Raw genomic sequence first — 25,000 nt, forward strand, 5'->3', positions numbered from 1 at the left:
CATTATTTCAAACATATATGGAATATAATGGTTTTATTGACTGAAATGTATATCACCGAATAGTGATAGGCTACTAATTTGTAGTTTTTTTCAAATTTTATTTTAAGAATACATAATTTATTTCTTAACTCTATATTCACGTATATAGACAATATAGCTAACATTAAGGTTATTAGTCTGCCTGTCTTTACTTTTAATGTTAATATACTCTTCAAAAAAAAAAAAAGGAAACACATAGTGACATTTTGACATCGGTAGAGCCTCGCTTTATAATCACCTAGTTGCAACAGGAACCGCGACTCGTCGCTGAACCAAACTGTTCTCCAGCGTTGCTGTGCCCATACCTTGTGTGTCTGAACCCATTGAAGTCGGATTTGACGGTGTCAGCCTATTTCAAAACAACAGTATGCCCAGTCACAATTAGTGACCCTACATTTCACCAGAATACTTCTCCAGTAATGAACTATATACACCCTCAATCTTAGCTCATCCATACATGTGTATCACCTGGGTGCTTATTCGAACGAAGAATAGCCCCGAACACAACCTATCAGTTTTATAGTACAATGTACCAGAAATCTATGTAACATTGCAGAAGATATAATTAAACATACTTTTATACTAACCAACTTTTGATCAAGATGCAGAAAACTGATTTTATACGCCCACATTGAAATGTGGTTGTATATTGTTATCACCCCTGTTCATCCGCTGTCTTGTTGGCGCTCTAGATGCTAAAGTTAATATCCTATTAACTTTAAACTTATACACATTGTTTAAGGTCATAAGATGAAGAAATCTATTGATTTATGGCCCTTGATCACTTTGAAATATCTTGTTGGTGTTCTAGAGGCTAAAGTTAATGTCCGATTGAATTGAAATTTATACACACTTTTTAAGGTCGTGAGACGAAGGATCCTATTGATTTTCAACGATTTCCCATAATTACTGACAGAGGAATGGCCCTTAATCACTTTGAAAAATCTTGTGGGCGCTCTAGAGGCTAAAGTTAAATGAGCTAAATCGGTAACATTCTTGACCTAGAAATTGACACAAATAGGTCGCAATGCATATAATAATGTAATATGAGTGTATATAATCTGATTTACATTCAATTGTTTCTGTTTTTACTCAGATTTCAAATCAATTATGTTCCGCGAAATACGCCAGAAGTCTCAATCGAATGGTCATCTCTAGCGTCTGGTTATTCCAGTCTACATCAATAGTATTTATTGCGCATGCTTTCCAGATAAGAATATGAGGTCAGTCTTTGACATGACTTGGGGAATATGCCTAGCCTCATTCTTCGAGTCCCTTGTTACAAATGGCGCTAAAACGCATTATTGTACACGCTTCGTGTACCAATGGTAAAATGTTTATTTTGTCTTAAATATTGGATTTCAGAAGCCCATCTTTTCCCGGTAAGATCACAACACCAATGTTGATTTAAATTGACAAATAATTCATGTTTTCAATGTCAAAGACTTTGGATGATATAGAGTTAAAGACTTTATAACTACTTTATTATAAATTTATACACAATGTTTATGGTCATGAGACAAACAATCAAAACAGATTCTAATGATTTCTGATGACTTAATGGGTCGTTACTCGTACACAATTTATCATGTGTTATAAATGTTTTCATTACTGACAGCTGTGGGGGTATGTTTCGTTAGCTGGCAAAATATCATTATCTAAATATAAGCTACTGATTTACCATTTGTGATATCATATGATCATCAAATTGGTACCATTGCCCAATTGGTGCTGACATGCCATTAATCCACATTTCATTCATTCATTCAGCTTGGTTTTTTCTGCCATCCAAAATGTGATGTCATATCTTACCTTTATTTTAAAAAGTAACCAAAGTTGAAATAAGTATTCAGAGTCAATCATAAAATAAGCAAATGTAGGATATTCCCTTAAACAAGCTTAAAGTCTCCTTTACTCTGCAGGGTGGTCCTGTTCGAGTAGTAGGGCACTCACCTCCCGATGTAGAATGGCAGTTGAAATTCAAAAGAAAAGTAGGCAGAAACCCTGCTGTCAGGACCCAATTTTTGCATGGCATATCACTGATATGAGAATTATTATGTTGGTCTCAAAATGACCAAGGTATTGTATTGAGATGTTAAACCCCATTCCGTGCTTTGTGTTTATTGTTCTATAAAGTGAAAGGAAGATCTGGAAAGTTTTTAATGTGTAAGTAAGTTACTTTATCGCTTGAAAAGAACTGCGCAATAAGTGGGTGATTTCATGTTGATTTATGATTAAATGAGACTAGCTCAGCCCTTTTATTGTTAATTATTGATAGTTGTACGTCATTAATTAAGGAAAATGTATGACTTCTTTAATTAATTTTCAAGGGAAATCGATTTGTTTTGCTTGTAGAGATCGTGAAGTGACTAATTAGTAATATTACATTACTTACACACCTGCATTATTACATCTTCTTATATTTAATGAATACAGCAGGTTGTCCAAAAGTTCACTGTAACCAAGATATTATTTAATCTTGTGTATTTAGCACTAATTTCTTTCACATTCATTCAATATCAAATCTTTGTAAAAATCATTTAAAATCACCAAAATATCATCTAATTTGTACTTATGTCCAGTTTAAAGCTGACCATTCCATTTTGATAATGAGTGTCCCATTTACAAGAGTTTAATTTCTCGATCACTGTAAAAAAATAAACAAACCAACCGATTATTGTTTTATAATGATTAATTTTTGAACAGTGGTCAGGAAATTAAATACTTGTAAATTGGACACTCATTATCTAAATTGATCAATCAGTCAGCTTTAAATTGGACACCACTACAAATTAGATGATTTGGGGTGATTTTAAAATGATTTTTATGAATTTTTAAACGAAAGATCTGATATTAAACGAATGTGAAAGAAATTAGTGCTAAATACACAAGATTAAATGATACCCAGGTTACAGTGTTTAGTCCTTTCCGATCCCAGTACTACTTTCTTTGGCTATTAGAGGTAATGTGTGAGCTTTATATCATAAGATCTGTCATTGAGTCAAAAGGTGTTGCTTTTCTCTAGGTTATCCGGTGTCCTCCCATTGCTAAATACCCCCTATGTGCAAGCGAATTATTGAAATAGAATTGAATCAAATGTTAGTCCCAAAATGACCTAGTATGTGTCGAGTGGACATTAAACCCTCTCCCTCCCTATTTTAATTTAGAGTCCAGGTTTTTTCTACAGATCACCACTGGATGTCCTCACTTTTGCTTGGCTTGTAGGCTACACATACTTCTGCCCGAACTTGATGGATTCACCTATGTTTTTTTCTAGTTTGTTCTTTATTATATATACTGCTATCTTTCAAACCGGGAGCCAGGCTTTTCAAAAATGTAAACAGTCGCAATCTTTTGATACTACGGTCTACCACCAATTTGTGTCCAGATTTCAATATATCTATTCTATATTTAGTAACTAATGCAAATTTTTGTTTCAATAAAAAATCATACACAAGGTTCATATCTCTTTTAGTCTTGGACAAATAAGGGATATGGGTAAAGAATCAAGTATATAATCTGTGTAAAAACAATGGTCATCCTTTCTTTTATCAACAGCATGAGCAGGACTTCAAGGTGAATCTGATATAAAAAGCATATTGCATATGTATATGGACTGGACATATGCTAATGAGGTCTGATTAGTGTAGTATGATTAAATGATTGGGGCCACTTTTTCATTTGTGGGGAACAATTACTGGTTTATTATATAAGCACCATATCAATAAGTCTCCTCTTTACTTTACTGAACTTTTTCATTATAGATGTGTGTTGATAAGTATTTGATTAACATGTATCATGAATCATAATCATTTTATATGTAAGAAACATCTGTCAGTATATAAAATAATATTTTATTTGACTGCAGTCTGTTCTAATCAGACAGTCTGCTGGGTATAAAAGGACACCAGGTGGCACTACAGCACAATCTTAACCCTCATTTAAAGTCGGCATTTACAAAGATATGATTAAATAAAAATTTTGCAACACTTGGCATCGTCTGCAGATGATAAAAATCCTGATATGATCAAAACGGAAGTAAATCAAAATTTACTTTAGTCTCAAAACGAACAAAAATATGGTCAAAATCTATCTAAATATTTACAACTGAATCCTTATGAAATTATCATTGTTTTTGATATTTCTTTTTCATGGTTGTTTTAAGCTTAACCAATCTGTGGTTGTTTTGACTAAAAGTTATGTCCATTTTGACTAAATTTTGGCCATAACTCTTATAAACAAGTTTTGCTGAAATCATTTGATGAGCCTCTTTTTTGAATCTAATTGAATCCAAGCCGGGAGATTATCTACTGTTGATATTTTTATTTTTGTTCTTAAGTGAACATTAAATAATCAGTTTGGTACATTTTAGCATGGATTAAGTAATGTGATGGAAAATCTGATATTTTCTTCAAACAAATTAAAAAAAATAATAATGCAAATGACACGTAGAAGGTAACTGAAATCTGGGAGTGTCCCTTTAACTTAAAGTAAGTAGAAAGGGTGGATATTTGAGCTTGTAAACTGAGATATAACCAAATAAAACTAACAGTAACACACTCCTTTTTTATAATGAAACAACTCAATGTAAAAGTTTGAACACACCTTGTTGCTGTTACTACCTCCCACTGCAGATTTCATCATATATGTAGGTCGTGAGAATGTAAATAGCATTTTTTTTAATAATATTGTGGGTTAGGGCTAGGGTTAGTTCTAGCCCTGTTTACATCTTGTGACCTACGACCAAATCTGCAGTGGGGCTTAACTTTAGACCTTATCATACAATATAGGCTACATCATATAATTGAAAGCTTTATAGCAGAAATGCTGTTTGTTTTAATTAAAAATTATAAGATTGTCAATCGCATATCTAGCGTTATGTACTTTACATATATAGTTTTGAAAATCTAATGATTAGAAAATTATTACCTGTAATATGTACGATATTTAAATTATAGCCACATTTATTGACCAGTTTTAATTTCCTTTATGATGTCACACTGCAGTTTTGTATAATATCAGTTTGATGGTTCAATAAATGCTCTGATTAAGTTTCGAAAAAGCATTAGATAATTGATGTGCAATTGATAATTTAGTTATATTAATAATTGATCATATCATAGACATAACATGTACTGGTACTAATCGAACCAGCTGTAAAACATAATTTAGATCGCGACATTGTACCTCATGGTGATTTGTTGGTAATTGCTAAGGATTTGACTATTGAATTTGGTGTTGGTCAAATGTACCATTTCACTATTTATCTAAGCGATACTTAGATTTTTTTGGTAATAAGCTTACTGAAAATATTGTGATATATTGATTTAAACCCTTTATTTGTAATGTATATAAGTTTTAGAAAAATGATGCTCCATATAGCCTACATTACTAGATGACACTACCATCTGTTTACTTTAGAATAAAGAGAAAGTGATTAGAAAATGGATTTAATTAACCTTAATGAGTTTTTGTTATTAACACATGATGTAGTGCTATGTAAAACTGTTGTAGTATACTATGTATAATAGATCAGTCAATAAGTACTAATAATAGATAGACTAATAACAATAGATTATAGTCAGATGATACAGAGGTCTATTAACAACTCAAGATATGGTTGACATAATCAGGTATTGACGATTCCAAACTGTTAGTCATTCTCCCATAGTGCTTTCTTGTGTATAGGTTAATGCACCAGTATGGGATGGTATAATCAGTATATACGATCAGTTATTTAGTTGATGTGGCATAAGGGCAGGGTAACATTAGATTTATAAATTGACTGGGTGTTGTGTAAGGATCATACTGTGCCATGAATAGATCTGATAGTAAGACTTGATTGTGTTGTTGATGTTTATATAGTTTTATAGTAAACAGTAGCTAGGTGTTTTGATGTGTCATCCGATCACATGGATATATTTATGGACTTAATATGATTTAATATACACGAGCCCATAGTTTGATTTGAGGAGATTTTGTTTTGGTGAAAGAACAAAACTAGATGTAATTTTTCAGATTGTCATTTTGTGGAAGTTTGATGTTTTGTTTACCAATGTTAAAAATATCTGAAATTATCAATGTGGAGATACAGGAAAATAAGTAAAACATGTCTGTAATGTTATCCAAACATGTTTTCATCTACCTTACACTAAATGAAATTTAGTTATTTTTTTTTATAGAAAACTAATAACATTTACATGAAATTTTCAAAGAACTGTTTTCAATGGGAGACAATACAAACATAGTAGTCATTATCTAGAGATGAAAAGGAAGATAAATGCCAAAGTGAATATATAACTAAATTATTTACCGACAAGAACTCAGTATGTAGACCTCCTCAAAGATAACCAGCTGAATTAATCATCAGTGATTTAATGGGGCAGTTGAATATTTATAAACTGTCAAGTCTATAGTTCGATTGGATTTATTGATCTGGGAATAAAATCAATCAGTTTTACACGTTGTTCATGAATTATGAATCACCTGTGATTAGAGGTTAATACATGGCGTAACTACAGTTGTGGGTTTTTTACTCAAAGATACAGGATGATCTCTTCTTTGACTATAAGGAACCTCTTAGTAAGTACTTTACGTTAATTTCATAACAGATCAAATAGTTTATTTTTGTTTTGCATGTTTAGTTAAGTAATGTTGAGTTGAAGCTGAATTTTTTTTTTTTTTTTACGCCCTACATATTTCTTCAGATATTTCAAATGCAATGAAACCTGGTTAATGAAGACAGGATGCTACAGAGAGTACTTTAATGATCCTGTCTTCATTAGCCTGTTTAATTAAGATTAGGAATGGCAACCATAGATTATGATACTGCAAAATGAAGTACTAAAGACATAGTCTGTAATAAATTTGTGTGATCATGTTGCAATCAATAAGTGTTTGTTTTGGATGTTCGCTTGTTGTTTTTTTACAGTGTCTGGGGGGTTGGATGTTTAGTACATGCGCGCTGTATCATAAGGTCTGTCATTGAGTCAACTGGCGTGGTTTCGGTTCCCCGGTTGTACGTGACAAGGAGTAGGGTCGCCTGCCCAACCTCATGGGTTTTCTCAGGGTCCTCCGGTTTCCTCCCACGGCTAAAGACTCCTACGCGAAAGCGAATTATTGAAATAAAATTGAACCATGTGTTAGTCCCGAAATGACCTAGTTTGTGTCGAGTGGACGTTAGACCCCATTTCTCTCACTATTTTTACAGTGTCTGCATATTACAACTGCAGTAATTCAACCTACAATAAATTCATTGAAGAGTTATATTGATTTGTCTTGACAAGTTTAAGCTTTTGAAATTGTATAACTACATGATACATGCATATATATATATTTGATATTCATTTGATTTATTGTGTTACAAAAAAATATGTTGACACACGAAGCGTCCAGGGGGTATACTTCAACAGTTTATTATAGGTTCATAACTAATCTTATTCAAGACTCTTATTAATGGTAGTGTTAGCGACTTATTACACGTGTATAAAAATATATTACCATAAATTATATTTTGATGTTTGTTGAGGTGTTCTAATGTGATAGGTCTTCTAAAGAAAATGTAATTTGTTTGTACTTAAATCTTAGGAGCAGAACAGTAGGACGTTAAACCCCATTTCATTTCATTTCATATGTACTTAAATCTGCAGACTTCCATTCAATATTGACATGAGGCAGGGTATGCTTTCTTTCAAGAACACTTGTAGAACACCTTATATCACTTTATCTTTATTGTAGTTTTGTAGGATATTATATTAGTGTATCATTAATTGTATGTAAAGAAGAGATTTCTGAGAATATTTAATTTTTCATGGCTAAATAACCACAAAGCTTAAAGATACATTATGGGAGATTAGATAATAAAGAGCTGACAGTTCTCGCTATAATAGTTAAAAACTAGATAATGTAATTTAATGTAAAGGTAATTTGTTGAAAATTTCAGTCAAATTGGTCCACTATGAACCGAGATATCAGCTTTGTAAATTTCCGCCCAGCCTCGTTCATCATTACTAAAGTTAGTATGTTAAAAAGCATAGTCTCGATTATCCATTGTTTTGATTTAATTATCAATGAGTGTTTGCAGCATATAGGATTCTAATCCAGTCAATATCGAAGGCTAGCCTTGACAACGAGAGTTGATTATGGTCTGGATAATTAATAATTTAGATAAGATTTCAGGCCTAAAGAAAGACCTGCGATAGGCAGATTTAGCTCTTGCATAATGCATGTTTAAATGTAAGCTTATTCAAATTGATAATTTAACATTTAGTTGAGGCCTAGATCTTGATTTGAGGATGAGAGCCACGGTGGCTCAGTGAGTAGGACATTGGCTAATTTGGCTCGCTAACCTGAAGGTCCCGTGTTTTATCCTTGTGTTGAATGGGAAAGTTCGTCAAAATTTTCCGGTGTGGTTCACCCTTGTCAGTGGTGCAGGACAGAGTGTCTGGCAAGGAATAACGTATATTCATTCAGATAGGATGAAAAACCAAGGCCCTATGTACACAATGGCATGCACGTAAAAGAACCATTGACAATGACAGTTGGAATTCAATGTAAGAGTAGGCAGTAGTGCACATTGCATGGCGTATGTCCATCTTCATGAGCCAAATCGGAGCAGAAATGTAGGACGTTAAACCCCATTTCATTTCATTTGAGGAATGTTTAATTCCATGCGAACTAGAGTATTGTGACGGTTGAATCTCTATAATGATACCAGTCCAAAAATGGTTCAATTCTGTTCCGTAATAACAAAAATGAATCATAAATTTGTCAGCGTTTGGTATCCACTGCAGACGATATAAGCGAGATATGTTAATTTTTTGATATGCCTCTTTTTAATCGATTGAACCCAAGCCAGGAAATTATTGAATATTGAATTAAATGTTGAATAATCAATTTGAGTACATTTTAGCATGCATTAAAAAAAATTAGAATATTTGAATGCCAAAAAGCAACTTTAAGTAAACTGTTTTTGGAATAATATTCCTTTAGAAATCCAACTTTTACAAAATCGTAGTTGGCAAGGGATTAACAATCCCTTAAGTAATTTTCAGAGACCTTTAAGAAAATAAAACCAAAATGCCAACAAAATGTACTACCCAAATTGATTATTTAACATTTAATGAAGAAGATAAAACGAAAATATCAACAGTAAATAATCTCCCTGGTTGTATTAAATAAGATTATAAAGCGGTCAAACACTATTTAATTAGGATGATGCTATATCCATTCTTGGAAGGAATACGAATGTTGCAAAATTTTCAATTCGTCCTACTTTTCTGCACCCATAGACCTACTGATGCCAGGCTCTTGCCATACAGTGTGCTATGAGGTTCATTTTGCCCTGACAGCGACACTATGACCTACTCTTGTTTCAAATTCGAACTGTCAAAGCTTTTTTATCTGCACGCCAATGAGTACCGGGACTCGGTTTTTCTTTCTATCCGAGCAAACAACTAGAAACTGTCCTTGCCGGACCCTCCGTCCTGCACAACTGACAAAGGGAAACTACACATGGAAATCCTGAGGAATTTTCTTGGCCAACACCAGGAGCAAATTCGTGACCTCTTGATTAGCAAGCCAGCATCTTATTCACTGAGTCATCGTGCTTTCCTATGTCATTGTAAATATTGAATTAAAGATACATTATGGGAGATTCAGTAACGAGTTGGCAGTTCTCACTATAATAATTAAAAACTAGATAACGTAAAGGCAATTTGCTGAAAATTTCATTCAAATTGATCCACTATGAACCAAGAACTAAGCGACTGAAATTCCCATAAGCCTCGGTCATCATTACTAAAGTCAGTATGATAAACAGCATAGTCTCGATTATCCATTTAATTGTTTAATCGAGAAGGAAAGTTATGCAGTAAATCGTCTTACAATCCACTAAAGATCGCAGGCTAGCGCTGCCATCTAGAGTTGATTATGGCCTGGATAGGTTAATTAATGTCTAATTAATAATTTAGATAACATTTCAAGCCTAAAGAAAGACCTGAAATAGGCAGATTTAGCTCTTGCATAATGTATGTTTAAATGTTGAATGGAATTGAAACTTTTTTGCATGCATTCAAAATCCCTCAAATGACTATCATCAGCTTTAAGAAATCGTGTTTCATTTTTAACATGTCTGGAATTAGGCTACCTGTCATTAGAATTTATGCTTTTGTCAGAATTGAATCTCTATCTTAATGCAAATGATCAACATGGTATATTTGATGTGTTTTTACCACATTTATTTCTATTATCAGTAGCTAATTGTTGAAGTAATTTTGAGTAAAAATTCCAGATGTTTTATTTCTCTCTGTATGTGGTCATTAATTATTGACTAACAGGAAGAAGTTATATAATGTAAACTAATTGTCTAGTACAACTGGTTAATGGCTTATATTGATTCTAAGGTCTTGTTATATTTACACATTTGTAAATTTATTTAGGTGACAAAATCAGAAACCATGGTAGTTAGCAACAAGATCAACTTGTTGCATTACTTATGGCAGTTGCATTACTTAGCCGAATGGCTAACACGTGCGTGTGGTTTCAATTCCCCACTTGTACGTGACAAGGAGTAGTGTCGCCTGTCCAACCTCATGGATTTTTCTGTGTCCCCTAGTTTCCTCCCACTCCTAAAGACCCCTAAGCGCAAGCAACTTATTGAAATAAAATTGAACCATATGTTAGTCCCGAAATGACCTAGTTTATGTCGCTCCTCCCAAAACCGTTTCGTTTGATGTTTAAAATTTAATGTTTCATCAACTCCCAACTAACAGATATTGTTTCTTTCTCAAAGTTCAATTATCAAACTTTTCCCTTTAGCCAATCTGATTAAAACACAGATCCTATTTCGTTTTGTTTTTTATAGTTCAAAATTTTGTTTTACTTGTCTTTACTACACTAGGATCTGAAAGAGTTGTTAATTAACCCACGTTCTGGATGATGTGAGGGATAAGCCAATGAAACGGTCTGTTACAGCGAGTCTTTTTCGTGAGTTGCACGGAAGTGTGGGTAACCCACTAGAAACATCAACGCTGATTGGTTAATCAAATGTCTGATGTTATAGGGTCAAAAGCTGCTCGTATGACCTCTGATGTGACCTCCCACTACAACTGGTAAGATCTTCATGCGGTAGAGGCCATCGAAAGTATAAAAAAAAAACCGAAACAAAATATAGATCTGTATTTTAATCAGATTGCCCTTCAGTTGGATTTAGCTGTATTTGGATTTGAAATTGAAGGTGATTAGTATCAGCTTAATCCTTTGAAAATTAGTCCTAGATTACCATATCAAATTTTCACGCTTCTTGATTTTGTTTGATCCTTCTGGTAATATTTTTATACGCCCACATTTTCATGTGGACGTATATTGTCGTCGCCCCTGTCCGTCCGTCCACCTCTACAGGTCACAATTCTTGTCCGATTTTGACGAAACTTGAAATATAGCTTTATCCCCAAAAAATCTTGGCTGCTTTCGATATTGGCATGTATCGGATCGAAACTTCATGGATTATGGCCCCTGTTTGTACGAAAAATCACGTTTTTAGCTTGTGGACCCTATAGAGGTCACAATTTTTATCCGATTTTGTTGAAACTTGAAATGTAAGTTTATAACCCAAAGATCTCAGTTCCTTTCGATTTTCGCGCATATCGGACAGTAACTTCCTGAATTATGGCCCCTGTTTGTACGAAAAATCGCGTTTTTAGCTTGTGGACCCCATAGAAGTCATAATTTTTATCCGATTTAAAAAGACGTATTATTATATCACCGTTACACCCTAAGGACGACTGAGTTCGAATTTCGTGAAAATTGGCCCAAAATTGACAGACAAAATGACCGCCGTTCGTTCTCAAATAGCGTATCAAGGTTGTGGACCCTATAGAGGTCACAATTTTGATCCGATTTTGATGAAACTTGAAATACATATTTATAACCCAAAGATCTTGGTTCCTTTCGATATTCGCACATATTGGATCATAACTTCCTGAATTATGGCCCTTGATTGTACGAAAAAATCACTTCTTTTTTTTAGCTTGTTCTCTGTCCATCTCTTGCAAAATGTGGGCGTATCTTGCATGGCAACCGCTTGTTTGATAAAGAGGTGGGGGGAGGACTTTTTAGAAAAAAAAAATATTCTGAATAAAAGAGCTTGACATCTGACAAATAATCCTAAAATAGTTAGTCTGATATCCTCCAATCTTTATAGGCAAATAGTCCAACAATAACAACATGCTGTCTGATTAAAATCAGATATCAGTTATGTTTATTTTTATTTTCATGTACTTGGTATACTGGGCTGCATTTTGTGGTTATGTGATTTGAAAACCCAAGCGTATTTTGTTGGGTTTAGAATTAGTGTATTCTTTGTTGACTCAGATAGAATGCTCACTGGCAATGAAAGCTTTGTTAGTCTCAAAATAACATAGTGTCAACAAGTTATTAAAACCTATTCTAGTCAATTCAAGTTGATAATTTATTATTTGTTAACATACATAAATCATAAAAACTAATATACCATAGTATCCTGGTACAGTGTAGAACTTGTTTCAATAGTTTCTACACGTCTCTGCAAGTTTTATCCTCTCTTTATTTGCTCAATTAAGGGTGACAAAAAGAGAATATTTGAAAATGTTGGCTGGTTTGATTAAAGGATGTAAGGCTCTGTTCTTTGGAACCCCAACATAGACAAAAATGGGTATAAAAAAGCACATATTAAAGTAGTTAAGTGTCTAAATCAGTGTCATCTAAAGTCTTCGACATTGAAAACACAAATTATTTGTCAATTTAAATCAACATTGATGTTGTGATCTTACCAGGAAAAGATGGGCTTCTGTTCTGATATCCAATATAGACAAAATGAACATTTTACCATTGGTACATGAATCATGTACCATAATGCGTTTCAGTACCATTTGTAACAAGGGACTCGAAGAACGAGGCTAGACATATTCCACAAGTCATGTAAAACGGTGACCTCATATTCTTATCGGGAGAGAATGCGCAATAAATACCAATGGTGTAGACTGGAATAACCAGATGCTAGAGATGCCATTCGATTGAGACTTCTGGCGTATTTCGCCGAACATAACTGATTAGAAATTACAGTAAAAACAAAAACTTGAATGTAAATCATTTTATATACATTCATATTACATTATTATATGCATTGCAACACATTAAATAATTTGTGCCAATTTCTAGGTCCAGAATATTAGCGATTTAGCTCCTTTAATGTAATATGAATGTATATAAATATTTACTTGCAATTTTTAAAAGAAATTTCTAATCAGTTATGTTGGTGTTCATTGCAAATGGCACTCAAAACCTTAGAGTACATGAGGTAGTCTAGGGGATCACGTGGCTAAGTGGGTAAGACGCTAGCTCTCTAGCCTGGAGGTCGGGTGTTCGATCCCTGCATTGGCCGAGAAAGTTCATCCAGATTTTCCGGCGTGGTTCTCTCTTGTCAGTGATGCAGGACGGAGGGGCTGACAAGGAAAGCTGTCTAGTCGTTCGGATGGGACGAAAAACCGAGGTCCCGTGTACACATTGGCGTGCACGTAAAAGATCACTTGGAATTCGATATAAGAGTAAGCCGTAGTGCCGCTGTCCGGGCAAAATTTCCCTCATAGCACACTGTATGGCGTATGCCCGTCTTCATTAGCCCAGGTTAGGAGCAGAACAGTAGGACGTTAAACTCCATTTCATTTCACATGAGGTAGTCTACTGATTTCGAAATATTTATTGTCCCCCGCCTTTCGAAGAAAGCAGGGGACTATTGAAATGGGTTTTTCCGTCCGTCTGTCCGTCCGTCACACTTTTTGGGACACAATAACTCTCCTTATTGACCTAGAATGTTCAAACTTGGTGTAGGTGTTTATTAGTTAGGTCAATGCCTTGATGGAGTTCGAAGATGAGCATTTTCTGCTTAGGGTAAGCAGAGATAAGCAATTTGATTGGTTGATGCTTTGGGACACGATAACTTTAGTTCTAATTAAGTGAGAGTGATGAAACTTGGTGTATAGTTTCATTACATCAATACCTTGACTAAGTTCGATAATGAGCATTTTCTGCTTGGGGTAAGCAGAGCGATAAGCAATTTGATTGGCTGAGACTTTGGAGCACAATAACTCTCCTAATTGAGCTAGAATGTTCAAACTTGGTGTAGGTGTTTATGAGGTCAATGCCTTGATAGAGTTCGAAGATGAGCATTTTCTGCTTAGGGTAAGCAGAGATAAGCAATTTGATTGGTTGATGCTTTGAGACACGATAACTTTAGTTCTAATTAAGTGAGAGTTTATGAAACTTGGTGTATAGTTTCATTAGATCAATACCTTGACTAAGTTCGATAATGAGCATTTTCTGCTCGGGGTAAGCAGAGCGATAAGCAATTTGATTGATCGAGAATTTGGAACACAATAACTCTCCTTCTAATTGAGCTAGAATGTTCAAACTTGGTGTAGGTGTTTATGAGGTCAATGCCTTGATAAAGTGCGAAGATGAGCATTTTCTGCTTATGGTAAGTAGAGATAAACAATTTGATTGGTTGATGCTTTGGGACACGATAACTTTAGTTCTAATTAAGTGAGAGTGATGAAACTTGGTGTATAGTTTCATTACATCAATACCATGACTAAGTTCGATGATGAGAATTGTCTGCTTAGGCTAAGGAGCAATAAGCATTTTGATTGGTCAAGACTTTGGAACATAACAACTCTGCTTCTAACTGAGGTAGAATGTTTAAACTTGATGTAGATGTTCGTCTTGACTGAGTTCAATGATTAACATATCGAGCTAAAGCTAAGCAGAGATAAGCAATTTCCTTGGTCGATGCTTTGGGACAAGATAACTTTGATTCTATCTGATAGAGAATGATGAAACTTAGTGTATAGTTGATAATCAGTTTGATTGCTCGATACTTTTGAAAAAAATAGACATGCGATTAATTAATATGTGTCATCTATTTATTTGGGGATTTCGGCGGGGGACATCAGCCGCACTGTTGGCTTGTTGTGTTTTAAATATTGGATATAATAGGATCCTATATTTTCCAGCTAAGATGACTAGTACACAACATCAAGATTGATTAAAATGGACCAATATTGAATTCTAATTCATGTTTTTGATTTCAAATATACTATTCAAAAAAAGTAGGGGATATTTGATTTTTAAGTGTTATTAAAGTCACCTAATGAAACTGACGAAGAAACAAATGACAAAATGAAATGAAGTTCACATTCATCGATTTATTCCAAATGATCGTTAGACTAAGTAAGGCACAGACTGACCATTATAAGGGTAAAATGATACCCGGGGTCAAACAGCAAAGTTACCACAGCATCACAACCAAGTCAGTAACGGGTAAATCCTCCTCTGTTTGCCAAACAAGCATTGATCCGACGTGGCATACTCCTAATGAGACGTCTAAGGTCATTTTGGACCAGATTGTCCCATTCCTGTTGCTACGCAGCAGCAAGTTCTTTGACATTGGCAGGACGTTGTTGACGTTGACGTAACCTCTGTCCAAGCATGTCCCAGACATGCTCGATGGCGGAGAGGTCGGGACTCAGTGCTGGCCAAGGTAATGTGGTGATGTTCTGTTGTTGGAAGTAACCTGTAACGATCCTGGCCCTGTGACATCTTACGTTGTCATCCTGGAAGATGAAACGGCGGCCATGACGTCGTGCGAACGGCACAACATGGACTGCCAAGATGTTGTCCCGGTAGTACTGGCCTGTAACACGCCCTGCAACAACATGTAAAGCCGTTCTTCCAGCAACAGTGATGCCTCCCCACACCATAACAGAACCACCCCCAAATCGATCATGTCTGATGACGTTAACGTCTTGGAAGCGCTCGTTTCGACGACGCCACACCCTCCTACGTCTGTCCAAAAAATCAACAGTGAACCTTGACTCATCTGAAAACATCACATTGCTCCAGCGTCGATTATCCCAGTTTTGACGATCCCTACACCAACGACGTCTTGCCTGAATGTGATGATCTCTCAAACAAGGGATCACGCGAGGACGTCGAGCGCGAAGGTGACCCCTATGCAGTCGATTCCGAATCGTCTGGCCACTCACTCTCACACCAGTGTCTGTTTGAAGACGAGCGCTGATCTGATTTGCTGTGATGACACGATTTCTCAAGGCCAAGGTACGGATAAATATCGATCCTGGGCTTCAGTTGTCGCCCTTGGTCGACCTGAGCGTGGTCTGTCCTGTACAGATTGTGTATCACGGTATCTGGACCATAGCCTGCTTATGACAGACTGAGAAACATTCATCGTCCGCGCCACAAACGCCTGTATTGTGCCGATCTGTACCATGCCAAGGGCACGTAACCTTTCATTTTGGGTAAGCCGACGCATATCAAAATTTGTTTTCTGGTCACTAAAACAATTAAACTGATGTTTCCACCCTGGAATTCAATGCCACAATGACTGTAACATTCAAAGTCAGAGTCGTGCAAATCTTGGGTTGGACCCCCATGATGATCCCAAGCATCACCTGCATTCCATGCGGTAGCTATTGGTGCGTTTGGGCGTCACATGTAACTGGAAATGTTTATTCTGTTAGGTTCTATAGCGACTTTTTTCGTAGTCATTTGCATATTTTAGTATTATGCCCCCAAAATCAAATATCCCCTCCTTTTTTTGAATAGTATATTATGAATAATACTACTGAATTAGAGGCATAGCTCCTTTAATAGAAATTACTGACTTCTTACAATTCATTTGAATATGCTTGGCCAGTCATGTATATACTATTCCATTATAGAAATCCTGAAAATGTTTTTATAGTGATAAGATAATTGCCATGTTTTTCATGTGTTATCTTGTTCAATTGCGCTATCTGAATTTATAGAATAGTTTGGTTAGGTATATAGTTAATAATTGATTTGACTATGGTATGTGTGTATCAAACTGTGATTAATTAGATGACCATTGTCATTCTTTACACCTTGACCATCTGTTTGGTTCACTGATTCACAACTGATCTAATTCAACAATTTATTTTTTGTGTAACCAAAATCTATTGAAATATTATCTGCACATAAATTAATTATAAAATATTGTTGTGAAAGAGTTAGGATTCCTGGACAGATTTCTGAAAATTATTGATGATACTTTGTACAGAAACGAAAAGTTATTCATTAATATGTTGATCACCTTGTGATATATTTATGAAATAACTGTCAATTTAATCATTTTCATGTGGAAAGATTGGATATTATTTTATGATAGTAGTTTCCATCTAAAAATAGGTAGATCCGGACTTTCTGTGCCATTCCAGACTGTTTGAGTAACTGGATCCTCCAATTGGGATTCCACAGTAGGTTCCATGAACCCACTGTACCTTAGGTGTCGTTTACAGATGTTATAAAGATATTCTTTTTTTTTTTCCTACATTAAGTTATTAACATAGCGATATTCCATATTGTTTTTTTCTAATTCTAAAACGACACCTTACAATCAAAGCAAATTGTTGAAATAAAGATTAACATGTTATTCCCAAAACAACCTAGTTTGTATTGAGTGGCTGTTACACCCCATTTCCCACTACCTCTATAAACAGCATTTCAACAGGGTTTCAATTTACCATTTGAAAATGATGATGACCTTTGTTTGAGAGAGGAACCCCTTTCACAGAATGCCTCTATAAAGTAAATGCTTTGGTTATGTCCTTGGGGGTTGGGTGACTTTATGGTCTAACATGTGCACAAGTCTGTCATTGAATTATATGGCGTTGGTTTTAATTCCCAGCTTGTAGGTGATAATGAGTATAGGGTCCCCTGTCCAACCTAGTTTGTGTCAAGTGGAGGTTAATCTCTCTCTCTCTCTCTATCTCTCGGCAATTTCCCAGACTCACAGCAGTCTTGGCGCCTTAGAGGAGGTATTGTATTATTTTGATCTGTAATAAACAGATATTAATGGAGTATGACTGATATCTCAAGAAGATTATTTATTGATTATAAAGAATAAGCCTGCTGCTTTTTATTTTATGTGTTTACTGTTAAAACTTAAAGCAAATGTTAAAATATGTGCGATAGAATTAATTGTTATATAATACAGATTATTTTTATTATTCTAGTTTCAGTATCAATAACTTTTATTTATTGTTATGTCATAATGATGTTTTTTATGGAATACTTTAAGAGTCTATATAGATAGAATTAAATGTGAAATACAGGTTTTACTGTTGACCCTATCCCTACATGGGGTCACCTATCTACACTTAACAAGCTTTTTTAATACTTTTGTTTATTTTGCCTATGGAGTTGAGCTGATCCTAGCTTATTATCTATCTATATTCAACACAGTTATAGATAGACTTATTTCATTTCATTCTCTTATTAATCCAGCAAGGATTAAATTAGGGCTTATTAGGTTCTTGGTGATCTTACAGTGTTAACCCCCCTGCCTTGTTTTGTTCTGTTCTGAAGGTATTAGGAAAAGCTATTAGAGTAGGAATTAGTAGGGTTTATTTATTTTGATAATAAATAGTCAACATTCAATTGATTTTAGTTCATATCAAAACTTTTTGAGTCAAGTAGTAAGGTCTTTCTGGATATATAGAGAATTTATCTGTGAATGAACAGGCCACCTCAACTCTGCATTACTCTATTTCTTGATCAGTAGAAATGTACTTGAATAAGAAAGACGTAGTTAATCATTGATTTATAGATCTATCATTCAACGACAAAAGGTGTCCGCATATTTCACAAATCATTGACATTACAAGGCCATACCATGACATTAGTCTTACTTGGATCAACTTACAAGGTTAGCTATCAAAACAACTTTCTATTTTCTTCTAATTTCCCTTTCTTCCTATATTTTGTACAATGATTCAAATCAATTAATTTATTTTTGGTTTGCTGATTGATGATTGTAGCATTCTAAACCAATTATAAATACTATAGATGACTTATTAATTAGCAGTCCTCAATATTCTATGTTCGTTAAATTCCTATAGTTTGTTGAAGGAATTTACTCAAGCCAACTGATTCAGGTAAATTTATGTTTTGGTTAAATTTTGTAAATTTGCTGAAGGAATTCACACAAGGTAAATGATTCACTTAAACTTTGTTTGCTTTCCAGACTATCAGCTTTTCAATTAAATAAGAATACTGTTATTAGACATATCGATTTAGAAAAACTTTCACAAGTGCAATCTTGTGAATATTTCATGACATTTTGATCACAAGAATCGTCTGGAAGGAGAAAACAATTAAAAAAAATAAATAACTGCATATAATTGCGTGTGTAATATAAACAATAAAAAACACAAAAAAAAAAACATCTGAAAGTTACAGGTATATAAATAACAGGTGGTACAGATATAATTTAATCTCATGTCATGTTTATTGTCAATAAATTACATAAATTCCTAATGTTTTATAGGATCCATGTCTCCTCAGTCTATTAATAAATAAAAGGCAAATTGATGAGACAATAAAGATAAAATCATAATATTCTATTAGCCAGTATCAGTATTACATAACAAATTTTATGTTAAATTTATTGTTTTATTTGCTTCATTTATTAACATTACTTTTTTAAATTAGGCATAAAGAATTATTTATTAAAAATCAAGACCACAAATAATAGATTTAAGGAAAATTAAGTGTCTGGATTTTGTTAAGTTTAACTGTAGGATAACTGCTAAACAAAATACAGACAGATCTAGTCATGCATACAGACAACAACACTGTTAGATAATATAAAATTAGCATAAAAGTAACGACAACACCGGAAATAATAGATTTGCTTGTGCGTGACAAAATGTCAGGCACTAATGAACTACTACTAGTACCTGACATTTTGACCTTTTTGCTGGACATGGCTTTTAAATATTAAAAACACAGAAAAAATACAAATCTATGCCCAACAAAATGTCAGGCCCAAGAGGTATTATGCCTAACAAAGCCTGAATTTATAGTATAGAAAATGAATTTGACTGGATATCAGTGAAATCTAGAATGGTGACAGAACAATAGCATATAAGTAATATCATCTTACATGTATTAGTTAAGTATGTAAACATAATTGTTTTGGTTATTTGAGATGTGATAATTCTATAAATGGAGCAAAGGTCAAGATTTGGATTCTGGACAATTGCCTACATATACAGTTTATATAGGATGATTCTAGTTGACTACCTTTTGTAACATAGTTCATATAGTTTCATTTCTGCTGATAAGCTCAAGTAAAAATTGTGTTCAACCATGGAGTAAAATGAATGTTCAATTATAGTATCAGCTGGATTTTTTCTTTTTTGACAATGAAGATTCCGTCTTTATTTACCATATTTGAAGAAGTTAGGGTTTTTTTTTTTATTGCTACACATTTTTTTTTTTAACTCAAGGTACAATTTTATGGATACACAATTATTGAGTTTAATACTAAGCGATGTTTCGACTAGGATACTCTCGTCTTTATCATTTGCTTGAAAAAGACGAGAGTATCCTCGTCGAAACATTGCTTAGTATTAAACTCAATAATTGTGTATCCATAAAATTGTACCTCGTGTTATATGTTCAATTACTAAATGCCAATCAAAGAAGACATTTTTTTAAAGTTCAAAATTTCGTTTTACTTGTCTTTACTACACTAGGATCTGGAAGAGTTGTTGTGTAACCCACGTTCTGGATGATGTGAGGGATTAGCCAATGAAACGGTCTCTTACAGCGAGTTTTTGGCATGTGTTGCACAGAACTGTGGGTATCCCACTAGAAACATCAATGCTGATTGGTTAATCAAATGCCTGACTTCATAGGGTCAAAAGCCACTCGTATGACCTCTGATGTGACCTCCCACTACAACTGGTCAGATCTTCATGTAGTACAGGCCATCGAAAGTATAAAAAAAAAACGAAACGAAATATAGATCTGTATTTTAATTAGATTGGAGGTACATTGTAATATGGAAATCCATTTTAGGAATAAGTATAAAAATGATTAAAATATTGGAGCCACCAATTAATTGTGTAATGCTTTCACTTGTTATATATAATATATATTTCAGTTGAGGACAGAAGAGGATGCAAAATTTAGTCGTATTTTAAACAAACAAAGATATCATCGTGATCAGTTAACTCATGCAGATTCTCAACATAATAAATCATTACAATATAATAAAACAGTGCTTAATAGAAGTTATTCACATGGTTAGTATAAATTATCACTCAGTCAGTTATATTACAGTTACAGTGTGTTAGCTCAAATGCCAAGATAAAAATGTTTTAAGTAGATGTTAATCTTCCTGACTACTGTACATATACATGAATAGGGCCATTAAACCTATTTCTAGTGGGTTGGGTGGTCAAGGGCTTTACTTTAGATCATAAAGTTTCAAGCCCAAGCTAGAACATGACAAGGAGTAGGGTTCCCTATCCAACCTCATGTATTTTCTTTGGGACCTCTTAGTTTTCCTGTCACTGATAAAGACCCGGATGTGCAAATGATTTGTTAAAATTAAACTGTAACATGTTAGTCCAAAAATGACCTAGTTTCTGGCGATAGGATCTCTCGATTTCTCTAAATAATGTGAGAGACCTGAGGGTGACTGACGTCACACTAGTTTTTATCTTTCAATCATTGTTTTTAATATTGCTTCAAACCTCAAACCTCAAATGGAATTTTGAATGAACTAGACATTGGGTTGGCAAAGATGTGTTGTTTATATTCTCAAAACACAGACAGACAGAAAGATAAAAAAATAATGAAATAAAAGGAATCGTGTAGGTAGATTGAGTGCTTCGATCAAAAGAAGAGAAAAAATGTTCTAATCAAACTTGTGTCACATCAGCTAGCCTAAATTCTCTGTAAAAAATTATATTTCTCAGAAACAGGATTTGCAAGTATTTTAATAAGAAAAACAGCTCTATGACACTGGTTCCTCTTATAGTTTCTCCCAGAATGTCTTTGGTATGCATGGACGACAAAGAATCATCTGATCTTCCAAGACTCAGCCTACTCTGTAAACTATACACAGTCCTTCATGTTTATAAAATTGTGTGGGAGCCATAAAAAGCTCCTGATACCTTGAATATATGCAGTTTAAAAGTAAAGAAAAACTGAAAGTAGTTTATTAATCTCAATAAACTCGAGAGGAGCAGGAGCGAAAGCTCCCCTTAAACGTGAAGGACTGTATACACCTTTATTAGCAGGCAGTGAGTAACTTTGTCTGAAAAATAAATTGTGTTATGTATCAATATGGGACTATAATGTTGAATAAAACCTGTAAGCCATCAATAATGCCATGTTTATAATGTTGTAATTTAATATTGTTATGCAGGAAGTGATAATTATCATTCACAGTCATCTAATCAACAAACACCAGATAAAAACCAATATCCTAGAGCTGCCTGGACTAGTAAGTAATATTTACTCTTAAGCTGATGGCTATATTTTAAACACAAGGTACAATTTTATGGATACACAATTACTGAGTTTAATACTAAGCGATGTTTCGACGAGGATACTCTTGTCTTTATCATTTGCTTGATAAAGACGAGAGTATCCTCGTCGAAACATCACTTGGTATCAAACTCAGGAATTGTGTATCCATAAAATTGTACCTTGTGTTTAATATGTTCAGTTACTAAATGCCAATCAAAGAAGGCTATATTTTATTTGTATGTATTTTCCATATCACATACACATTTCTTAGATAGATATTTAGAGGAAAACTTCATCGAATTGATTGAAAATGAAAGAAAGTTGGAAAAAAACCCAAATTAGATTATCATTTCACCATTACTGCTCGCCCCTTTCTTCAGTGTTATCTTTTCTGCATTTAGTGCAATGCAAAATTTCAATTTGACTTAATTAGCCTATATTATGTAAAGAGTAATATTCAAGGGGACTGCGAATAAAAGTTGATCTAGACAGGACACGGTTTGAACTCGTGAAACTCGTCCCTTTTAATTAAGGCAAGTCTATAATATCCACTCTATAATAATATTACTACTGAGATTGGGATTGGATTAATTCTAGTATTAGACAATTGAAATAAAAATGACAAACTTTTAGGTTTAACTATGAGTTTGACCCACTTAATAATATCATTTGTTATTTTTCTGATAGTTTTTGTATAAAACAAATCTAGGGACACCCAGTACGTTTTATGTGTGTATAATCGATAAAAGTTCTATGTTCAGTAAGAATTGAAATAGTATCAATATTTATATTAGATAGTAATCACTAATCTCAATAATGACTCGGATAGATGATTAGAGTGATATCATTGTCAGATTCAGATATATATTTCATGATTTATATTGATATTGCATGTATCTTGATTAAGATTATCAATATTAAATGAGATATTTTTTTCGAATCATTATAAATTGGTACTATAGAAACTAAATTCCATGTCATAATGTAGCTTGATTCCCGGAGGTAATAATACAATGGTCTTCTATGTTCTATTATTATGCATTGACTTGACCTAGATCTATATTTCAATAAATTCGACCACAAGGTAAATTAGGATGATGGATTCGAATATAATGGAATCCAAGAGATTTGGATTAGCTTTAAAAAAACCAGTTTACTTTGTAAAAGAAATGGATTTTGTATTAAAAGATGGTATTAAGAAAAGAGAGATGTATTTTTTATGGAAAGTTTATTAGAATATAAAGATCAATTCTATTATATCTATTTCTAGCTTATTCTTTTTCTAGATTGCCAGCTTAAATGTCAGTACAATCAGTATGTTAGCACTTTTAAATCAATAGTCAGTATTGATTGATTGTATTGGTTTATTGATTGAATGGGAGTGTGTTTCAAATAATGATTACATACACAATAAAACTCATATAGTTATTCAAGCATATGATGGTTTTTCCATTATAAATTGATAGCACTTTGATCTCTTTAATGTGATATTCCATGAAACCTGTTAAAAATTGAATAAAAAAGAGATTTTTGATGTATATTTTTATTGTTGATGCTTTTGAGCATGATTAATAGTTCTGTTGTTTTACAAAAGCTGATGTTATTGAGAGTCTGTGTGTCTGCCTACACATCATGTTTAGTACCAGAAAAAAAGTCTTATATAAAAAATTAAAATCTGCTGGTATTGTCTTTATATCATAGAAACTAAGCCAAATTGTTTTACAGCTACAAAATATATGGCAGACCCGCTGCTAAGTTTGATGTCATAATTTATATTGGCCTGAAGTACTTAAATCTTTTCTTATTATTCTGAATCTGAAAGAAAGGTTAGCTTCCATTACAAATAGGGAAGTGCTGTTGCTCTAACCAGGAGGTCACAGGTCACAGTGCCTGGCAATGAAAAGCAGTTATTTGAGGTTTGCACATAAATGAAGCCTTGAAAGTTGGATACAGAGAAGGCAGAAACTCTGTTGTCTAGACAAACTTTCACTCATCATAACACACTGCATGGCATATCCTTGTCTCAATGTGCAGAAAAATTTAACATTAAAAAATGTAATCCAGTTGTATCATACTTGGTGGAGATTGTCATTACACAAATGTAAAGATTTCACCTAATTATTTATTAATAAAGAGGATTCCATTATAATTAACATCAACAATGTTTTTATTGACAAGATAGAATCAATGATGGAGATTTGTATCAACCTTGTCTTGTTTTCAAATCCCATCCGATCAGTATTGTATATACTCATGTCATACTTGAAAATAAAATACTGTTTAAACCATAATAATTTCTCTGGGGATGTTCAGCTAAATTGTTTTTGTATTTTAGTTTTTTTCTAAAGATGAATTCTGTAGAAAGTCTGTTTAATGGAAGAGGAATAAGTTTGTTTTAAATGTTTCAGGTCAAGAGAATAAAATTTTAAATACACCCCGTCCTAATGAAACACATCATGCCAGTAATAACCTTTTACAAGATGTATCTATTGAAGGTAAGATATAAGTTTATCTTATATATGAAGTATAACAGTCTGTGATTGCATGTATGTGAGTTATA

At 33.7% G+C, this 25,000-nt stretch overlaps 1 protein-coding gene across 2 annotated transcripts in view; it reads left to right on the plus strand.

Moving 5' to 3' along the window:
• Window positions 1-5,838: 5,838 nt before the first annotated feature.
• The window catches only part of LOC126810978 (uncharacterized), a 30,102-nt gene continuing 10,940 nt past the window's right edge, over window positions 5,839-25,000 (plus strand). Inside the window, exons 1-4 of one of the 2 annotated variants that reach the window (XM_050536433.2) lie at window positions 5,839-6,621; window positions 21,065-21,206; window positions 22,337-22,414; window positions 24,849-24,935. In XM_050536433.2, the coding sequence (XP_050392390.1) occupies window positions 6,589-6,621; window positions 21,065-21,206; window positions 22,337-22,414; window positions 24,849-24,935 (340 nt within the window). In that variant the 5' untranslated portion in view covers window positions 5,839-6,588. The remainder of the gene's footprint in view (window positions 6,622-21,064; window positions 21,207-22,336; window positions 22,415-24,848; window positions 24,936-25,000) is intronic. The other variant, XM_050536432.2, reaches the window with a different exon arrangement.

Source organism: Patella vulgata, chromosome 2, assembly GCF_932274485.2.
Source record: "Patella vulgata chromosome 2, xgPatVulg1.2, whole genome shotgun sequence".
Classification (NCBI taxonomy): Eukaryota; Metazoa; Mollusca; class Gastropoda; family Patellidae; genus Patella; species Patella vulgata.